This window comes from Anarrhichthys ocellatus, unplaced genomic scaffold (genome assembly GCF_004355925.1).
Source record: "Anarrhichthys ocellatus isolate YVR2014 unplaced genomic scaffold, GSC_Weel_1.0 scaffold161, whole genome shotgun sequence".
NCBI classification, from domain to species: domain Eukaryota; kingdom Metazoa; phylum Chordata; class Actinopteri; order Perciformes; family Anarhichadidae; genus Anarrhichthys; species Anarrhichthys ocellatus.
The window spans coordinates 294,599-303,278 of NW_022280191.1; the positions used below are offsets into that span (position 1 = coordinate 294,599).

The 8,680-nt window shown below is 41.0% G+C and overlaps 1 protein-coding gene and 4 non-coding genes across 5 annotated transcripts in view; all 5 read right to left on the minus strand.

The window, feature by feature from the left end:
* Window positions 1–4,204, minus strand: part of nus1 (NUS1 dehydrodolichyl diphosphate synthase subunit) — a 6,184-nt gene extending 1,980 nt beyond the window's left edge. Inside the window, exons 1-3 of the mRNA XM_031878088.1 lie at window positions 3,625–4,204; window positions 2,448–2,579; window positions 1,494–1,646 (exon numbers count right to left, since the gene is read on the minus strand). Of these exons, the coding sequence (XP_031733948.1) occupies window positions 1,494–1,646; window positions 2,448–2,579; window positions 3,625–4,024 (685 nt within the window). The 5' untranslated portion in view covers window positions 4,025–4,204. The remainder of the gene's footprint in view (window positions 1–1,493; window positions 1,647–2,447; window positions 2,580–3,624) is intronic.
* A 2,052-nt stretch (window positions 4,205–6,256) lies between these two features.
* On the minus strand, window positions 6,257–6,328 carry trnad-guc (transfer RNA aspartic acid (anticodon GUC)). Its single transcript has one exon. It is a non-coding gene; the product is annotated as a tRNA-Asp (tRNA).
* Window positions 6,329–6,922: 594 nt separating this feature from the next.
* Window positions 6,923–6,995, minus strand: trnav-cac (transfer RNA valine (anticodon CAC)). The gene has a single exon. It is a non-coding gene; the product is annotated as a tRNA-Val (tRNA).
* Window positions 6,996–7,753: 758 nt separating this feature from the next.
* Window positions 7,754–7,826, minus strand: trnav-aac (transfer RNA valine (anticodon AAC)). The gene has a single exon. It is a non-coding gene; the product is annotated as a tRNA-Val (tRNA).
* Window positions 7,827–8,000: 174 nt separating this feature from the next.
* Window positions 8,001–8,073, minus strand: trnav-cac (transfer RNA valine (anticodon CAC)). The gene has a single exon. It is a non-coding gene; the product is annotated as a tRNA-Val (tRNA).
* Window positions 8,074–8,680: the final 607 nt, after the last annotated feature.

Below are 8,680 nucleotides of genomic sequence, written 5' to 3' on the forward strand. Positions count from 1 at the left end.
TTTATGCTGGATTCGTCGCTTCCATCCAGCTTTTCTAATGAGAAAATCCACATAAAAGGCGAGGTGGAGCATCGCTTCAGCAAACTATCCGTAGACTAATAGTCTCTCCTTCTGCAAATGATTGCATCATTTCGATGAGCGGATTCAGGTCTAGTTGCAAAGGCAAACAAAGCAGCACAGCTTGGATCCTCATCACTTCACCGCTCCACTCACTGAGTGAACAAAGGACAACTACACACCAGTTTAAGGCAACTTTGATTACCTCATTTAATGAGTGATTGTAGGTGAAACTGCGTCACTTGTTTTGGCTGCAACACATTTGTTGTTTCGACTTATAACGCATGGATTTTTTTATAATCCAGAGATGTGAATGAACAAAGTTATTTCATTATAAATAGATGCACAACACACAACATAAACAACAATCTTCAGACAGATTTGTTGGATTTGTTGTGACCAAGATCCATACAGAGCAGAAGATCTCAGCGCTCTCTGGTGGACTGTGATACGGTGACACTGCTCCTAAACGCAGAGAAGTACGGGTGTGTAATTTATCGACCTGGACGATTTATGCCCACTGAATGAAAGCACATAAATAATCCCCGTCAGAAAAATGTAACAATAGAACGACAGTATCTGTCGCTCGATTATTGTCGTTTTGAGATAATCAGCATCGGCCAATGTCCGCACTGTGTCACAATGATCCGCTGACGGTCATATTGGCTTCATATCAGTTCTGTTGCAACTTTCACTACAGATTCTGTATCTGCAGAATATGTAACAGACATTGATTAACATAAACTACATGTAAAAAAAATAAGAAACCTAAACTAACTGATATAATTGTTGAATTTAAGATAAATCCTGTATCTTCTAGTGACTTGTTTTCTATAGGGCTAGCAATAATATTATGTTAACGATAATGATGATAGTTTTTATTTGAAATGAGTGCACTGCAGGGTGCAGATTTACTTCAGCAAACAGGGACAAGTCAGACAACAACTGTGTTAACTAAATGCTCATTGAAGTTCAGGGATTTTGTGTAAATTGCTGTATTTTATCATATGCAAAAAAAACAAAAAGACAACATGATATCGGCACTATTCATCAGCCGCCCTGCTCTCTAAATATCTGCATCGGACATTGAAACTCCCATGTTGGTCGACCACTAGAAAACAGAATACTATGACACCTGTCCTTAACAGTATGCTGCAGATAAGACACAGAACCATCAGTCACTTCCTTTAATCAACCCAGCTGTGTACACACCGGTGTGTCACTAGAAGTGTGTCATGAATATGGGCATATTAATTGGTTTTGTGTGTAGGTTGCTGCGTAATGCGGCAAGAATGTAATGGAAAATATAAAGCTGAGACATGCCTCACTGTCTGTATCCCAAACACAAGACATTCATTGTGAGAGACACGAGACGAACGAATATGGGGAAAAATAAAACTTTACTTTTACACACACACACAGTCATGAACTGGTACCTCTTAGCAGCACGTCCAGCATGGAGACGCTGATGTCTTTGGAGCTCCTCTCTTTGTTCTCCACAGAGCGACAGAGCTGCTGCGCTGCCTGGACGATGCTCTGCTTCCCGTCCTCTGGAGACAACACCTTCACTGTGGGGCTGCAGGAAACCACTGACACACACACACACGCACACGCACGCACACGCACGCGCACACGATTAACTTCCACTGCCACATGATTGAAAGTCTGAGCATGGTGTACCTTCACAGGTACAGTAGATGTGGGGGAAAAGTCCCGGTCCTGCATCTATAAAGCAAGTCGGACCGTCGCTGATGCTGGAGCTCGATCCTCGTCCCTGGGACACGGCACCGTGAGTGACTTTCTCGGAACAAATAAATATTTTTAAATATCAAAAACAACAGAGTGGTGTTTCTTCTCCATGAAACCATTCTTGACCGAGCGTACAGCTTCATTGGCTACAGGTGACCAAATCAGTGGTCAAATCAATGACACTATCATAACGCGGTGGAATTTGCATTGTTTAGAATGAGAAGTTCACTTTAAAAGGGAAGGAAAGAAATTAGAAAGTGACTCACGAGGCAGCTTAAAAAACAAACGCGATAAATTCCACTAATAGGAATGAGGATATCAAATTAGTGACGAGAAACACAGAGTCTCGTTTGATGATTTGTATAAAAAGCTTTCATTCCAGCCACTCCACTGTTACTTATCCTGTTTGCATATTTGTAAAGAGCCGATTAGGTGTGTACAGGGCAGAGAAAACGGCCTTCTGCAGGAGGAGTCTTGCTGGGGAAATCAGGTCTCCTTAATCCCCTACCGAGACAAGGGAGACCACGTTTCTCCTCCACATGACATTTATGGACTTGGTTTACCAGAGAAGCCTCGATCATATCGAAGTGCATGTAAACGCACCGACTAAAACAGTAGAGCCAGCTGTGCATAATCCTTACCATGGTGCTGGTGTTTGTCACTGCCGTTGCTTAGGAACTCCACGTTGTATTTGGATCCATCCGCACCCAGCAAGTCCTGCTGCTGCCTTACTATCTCCTCCAGCAGACGGGAGTTGTTCTTGCGGAAAATACCTGAGTGAAGAGACCGATGAGGATGAGCACGTCATTCAATCCAGAATAAATAGAAACAAGGCAATCTTACAGAGGAGTCTTTGACTTCATTCAAAGGAGTGAGCATGCAGGAGAGGGAATATGTTAATGTACAAAGTAATAAAGCAGGGTTTTACGTGACCAATTTGCAACCTTTTTTTTTTAAAGCAAGATGAAGTTGCTTTTGGGATGAACCAGTCTATTCCATTTGAGCCCAGCTGATGGATCCCAGTTTAGCTCACAGTTCATGAGCTAAACTGGGATCACGTCCCAACACGGCCTTACATCTGCACGATGGACCTCTAGAGGAGGCTGGAATAAGTCACACTGGGTCCCGAATCGAACCTCAGAAATAAGCCTCGTGTGGACGTGATGTTGTCAATACTAACACTTCTGGTCCTTGTGTGTAAATACATGCTACAATGCTACCGCTACTGTGATGATCGTATCAAATAATCTAAACCTGGATGATAATTTAGACCCAAATAATAAATAGCAGATTTCCGACAGGCTTCGAGGAATAATAAAGTCTCATTTCTGTTTCCTCAGAGATCACGAAATGAGCATAGTCTCAACTTTTTTACAACTGACGCACATCAAGTGGAACAAACCAATATAACTTCTACAGTCACATGACGTTACAGAAATAAGACTGGGCAGGAAGGGAGGATCATTTTTCAACTTGTATAAACTATGGTGAGATGAGTGGAACATGCTAACTAATCAAACACAAAGGGGGTGTCTGTAAATGATGACATGAGGAAACGATTGCGTAGTTTAGTCTTCTAGACTGACATCTGTTCAGTGACAGCAAAACCTGTTCATCTGAGCCCACATTGCAGATACGCACACGTTGGTTTTATTTAATTAAAAAGACATGCATTTTAAATATATGGGCAATGGGAGAGTGTTTAGTTGGCCGCAGTTACGTTGAAATGTAACTTAGATAGCGGTGTGCCTACATTTGTCCAGCAGAACCAGCAGATAAAACCGAATAGAGACGGGGAGTAAAGGTAGAGATGTTTACCGTGATGATCATAGACGCTGACATAAGAAATGCCGACAGCCATACACCAGACCACCAGGTTTGCTATATCCGTATAGCTGGGTTCTTCTTCCGTTACCAATAGGCCGATGTGGACCGGCAGCTTCTCCAGAGACTTGCCGTCAGACAGCCACCGTGGCCGGCGACCTGCAGTGCGGTTTCCAGTCACAGGGTTAGCGTTAGCATCAGGGTTTTGATTTAACTTCTTCTGGTGGTCCGGAAAACCAGCCAGGGCTACAGGTAGCAGCAGACCGGCCATCGCCCGCTCCCACAGCCGCCCCTTCCAGCTCCGAAGCCGGACACGGAGCCAGGCGACGAACGCTCTGTTGATGTGGACCAGAACCAGCAGTAGCCGCCATAACAAGCCGTAAAGCAGCGCCATTAGTGTCCGTATTCCTTGTAAGAGCCTTAAAGGATAGTGGTCTGAATGTGCAGTACATGCGCTTTTCTCTTTAAGTAGTATCTGCCTGCTAAACCTGTTTCATCGCTGCCTGCAGCTCGGTCCGCCTGCCGCCATCTTCCTCTTTCGTTGGCAACCCCTGACCTGTGAACCCTCTGCGTGATACACGTAGCTCGCTGATTGGATGAGATAAGAGTGACGTCGTGCTAAGAGCCGCCTTAACGAGTGTCAATCCGGGCCATGAAACCGCAACACTTAATAAAGTGGGGTTTCAGAGTTTTTTGTGGTATATAAAATATAAAATATATATTCTTTTCAAGAAAGAAAATAAATAGTCGTGTCAAAGTAAAATTATACAATCAAAAATTGAAGAAAACCTCTAGGGGTTGTGTCTTTCGATGAAACGTGGTCTGTAGGCCGACACATCCAGAAAGTTAGTGACGGATTTAACAAAGTGTAAAATGTACAGGAGATTAAAAATCTAGGTTAAAAGTGAATAGGGGCGGAATAGTTGCACTGAGCACCATTAATCTTGGTTTAATTAGATCAATATTAGATTGTGGGCATGACTGTGTTTTGGATGAGACAGATTGTAGCTCCATTTATCTGGAACAAATAGAGCAAAGATAAGGACTGTATTTTAAATTCACATACAATAAAGACATACACAAAGTCAGTAACATTTAAATAATAGCATCAGTTTGAGTGACCTGCAGTGGAATGTACCATCCACGCAATTACAGTACCATACTTTCAGCCAAGTATGAGGACTTGGCTGAAAGTGGAGGATTGCTCACCCCTGGGTGGGAGTGAGTGGCTGCCCCAAATGACAGAGTTCATGTATCTCTGAGAGAAAACATTATTCACATAGTGCTTCTTTTCATCCAGTTTGCTGGGAACGCTACTCAGAAGACTTTGATTGTGTGGAGGAAAAGCTAACAGAAATATGTTTCCACTAAACTACTGAAGCTACCACTGTTGAAGAGACTGTCACAGTTACTGAAACTGTGACTTCAGGTCAAAATCCACAGGGTTGTCACTGTAGAGTAGAATGAAGTGAGTGACAATATTCTTAAACAATGAAAAGAGCCCAACTCCTGAACCCAAACAACAAATATGAAGGAGCAGCCATTGATGGGAGAGTGTCTGGTACAAGGATCTCAGAAGTGCTTCTCTCAACTGATGTCGGTCTGTTGCCTTCATGAGACAGTGGCCTTCAGCACACACTGGGGCAGTTGTACTTCTTATCCAGTTTCGGACAATTCCACTAAGTAGAGTTTTATTGAGTGGAGTAAGCAGGAACAAAGAATAGTTTTTCCGCCCAGTTTCTAACGGGGGACCTTTCGCGCTTGTGGGAGCCAAAACTAGTGAGCTCTTAACTTTTCCCATTCATTTCCTATGGTAGTTCTTATCACTACGGCTGTCATATATATTTAGCCACAAGGGCGATTTTTGAGGCGCTGTATTACACTAGAATAAATAAAATGATTGCATTAGAATGTATATATTTATTGCACTAGAATAAATACAGAAATACTCTCAGGATATGATTGTATAACTGTCTGTATTGTGGCTCATTGTTTTCTTAACATCTGTGTTTATAGTTATTATCTAGATTGTATTAATAAAAATCACCTGGACTGGCTCTGATCTCTTCAGCCTGCAGATCAGAGCATTACTTGTACTTTTTATTCAACGGTTGGTGAAGTATGCGGTCATGAACGTCTCACGGTTTCGATCTGTAGACGTTCACCTCTTCAGCGGAAGCAGCAGAGCTAAACTCTCTAACTTTTCTCCGTTCATTCTCTATGGTAGTTCTCATCACTACGGGTGTAATATATTTTTTGGCCACAAACGGGATTTTGGCAGCGCTGTTTCTCACTTAAAAGAGTCCCCGTTTTTACGTCTGAGTGCCAGACAGCAGCTCACAGAATACAAACCCAACCTGAAGGCAACTACGTCAAACTAGTAATATAATAATGACTCCCTGTTGGTACAAATCAACCCTCTATTGAGGCAGGTGGATCCTCTATAGACTGAGATCGTACAGGTCTGTAGCTACAATCAGCTAAAGCAGGTCTGTAACTCCAGCTTTAATCTCCTGTCAGTCTTCACCACAAGTTGAGCAGATGTATGACTATTCTCTTTACTCTCTTCAAAAACATGAATATACATTCAAAAATAATAAAAATACAACAAAAATGAAAAGTCTTTCTCCCCGTCGGGGAATCGAACCCCGGTCTTCCGCGTGACAGGCGGAGATACTGTCCACTATACTAACGAGGAATGGCCTAAAAGGTCACGTGGCCCGAAAGTAAAGGGATTTAACTATGTGACAGTGACCAATGCAGTATAAGTGTCAGAAGTTTCTGAATCTGAGTGTCACTAAAACTGAAGTCATTTTACTGCATTTGACCAACATTATATCTTCTCATCTTGGCCCTTTGACCTCTTCTGTTTAACCATTCAATTCAGGATTTAAGTGTGAATCAATGAGATAGGTGAATTATGCTTAGTGTTTAATAAGAATGAACCAACACATGCTCACTCTTTCATGTAGGAATGTTTGGTTCTTAAATGACACAAATATAACAAGTAAATACATGATGTTTATAACTAGGTTGCAAATTAACAATCAACATCAAGTATCAGATGAAATAAACATCATTAAATACATCTGTATCAATGACATAGATAATTAACAAAGGCACAGTTAAACAGTGTTTAAATCTTTGGTTTAAACATACGTATACTGCCATCTAGTGGTAGAAAGGGTGAACACGTTTACTTATAGTGTGCTCTGAATTCACTGAAGCAACAGCACAATACGGTGGAAAAATAAATATCAGTGCTAACAGCAACAACTCTGTGAACACAAAGTGTTTCCGCCCGGTCTCGAACCGGGGACCTTTCGCGTGTGAGGCGAACGTGATAACCACTACACTACGGAAACTACATACGTGGTGCGTTCAGGGACGTAAAATAAAAACAAGTTTTTCCGCATATTGCAGTGATTCCAGTTTCACAGATTTCTTTTTATTTCTGTTTGTATCTTTGTACTTTTTTGAATGCATTTATTGAAATAAATCGCTTTAAAATGCCAGACAGCAGTTCACAGAATACAAACCCAATCTGAAAGCAACTATGTCAAACTAGCAGTGAGGGCCGTGCATTTTATACCTGGGCCTGCACTCGTAAAAAATGAAGCTCAACACCTACAAATACACTATGAGTGCAGATACATGAATACCCACATGACGGGATGCGGCGGCATTAACGGACAATGCATATAGTCAAAATCAATTCAGCTAAAACACGCATTCCCCACACACTCAAGAGCACGGGCCATTCAAATATTATTCATATCAGAGAAGGCTTTGCAGGCCCTGACGGCCCACCACTGCAAACTAGTAATATAATAATGACTCCCTGTTGGTAAATCAACCCTCTATTGAGGCAGGTGGATCGTCTACAGACTGAGATCGTAAAGGTCTGTAGCTACAATCACGTGGCCCGGAAGTAAAGGGATTTAACTATGTGACATTGACCAATGCAGTGGATTTCCCTGCTGTGTAATGTTTGGTGTAGAAAAGTACACAGTAACTGCAATCTACGATATCATCATCAACAAGCGGCATTAGAGTTCAAAATGAAGTTCAGTTTATTGACTTCATTCAAATATTAACATGATTTGTGGTGAAAAGCAAACAATGTTTCCGCCCGGTCTCGAACCGGGGACCTTTCGCGTGTTAGGCGAACGTGATAACCACTACACTACGGAAACTTCATATATGTTGCATTCAGGGACCTAAAATAAAAATGTTGAAGTAATTTGATTTTATAGATTTCTTTTTACTTCCGTTTGTATTTTTGTACTTTTCGGTATGCATCTATTGAAATAAATCGCTTTAAAATGCCAATATATCAAACGCGGAAGCCAGTAATGAAAAGCAGTAAGTGTTTCCGCCCGGTTTCGAACCGGGGACCTTTCGCGTGTGAGGCGAACGTGATAACCACTACACTACGGAAACTTGGTGACAATGTTCGTGCTAGATACTAGAAGAGGAGGTTGTTTCAGAAATCACATCCCTTTCTGATGAGCCTCCAGAAGACTTTTTCGATTAATTTCCTACGGTAGTTCTTACCTATGGAGGACAGTATAAATAAATGCATTAATAAATGTATAAATAAATATAGGAATAAATAAATAAATGCTTAAATAAATGTTTGAATACAGAAATAAATGAATAAAATAATAATTAAAAGCTCAACTAAATACTTAAATAAATAAATGCTGAAATAAATAAATTAAATTATAAATAAATAAATAAATGCTGAAATAAATAAATTAATGTATAGGTAAATAAATAAAAGTTGATAATCAAACAGGACATAAACAAATACATATATATTTATTTCTACATTTCTGTTCACCTACATTTATTCATTTATTTATGTGTCTGTATGCTAATGAGGTGGGAGGTCCTAACCTCGGGACAATAATTACTTACTGTTAGTATCAGAGCTGAACATGTTACATATGTAGCTCCCCAACACTCTACAGAGGAGACCTACGATACCTTCAAACTGGTTTGGTATCCTCAGGTCTACCACCAAGGTTTAAATCTATAGATCACC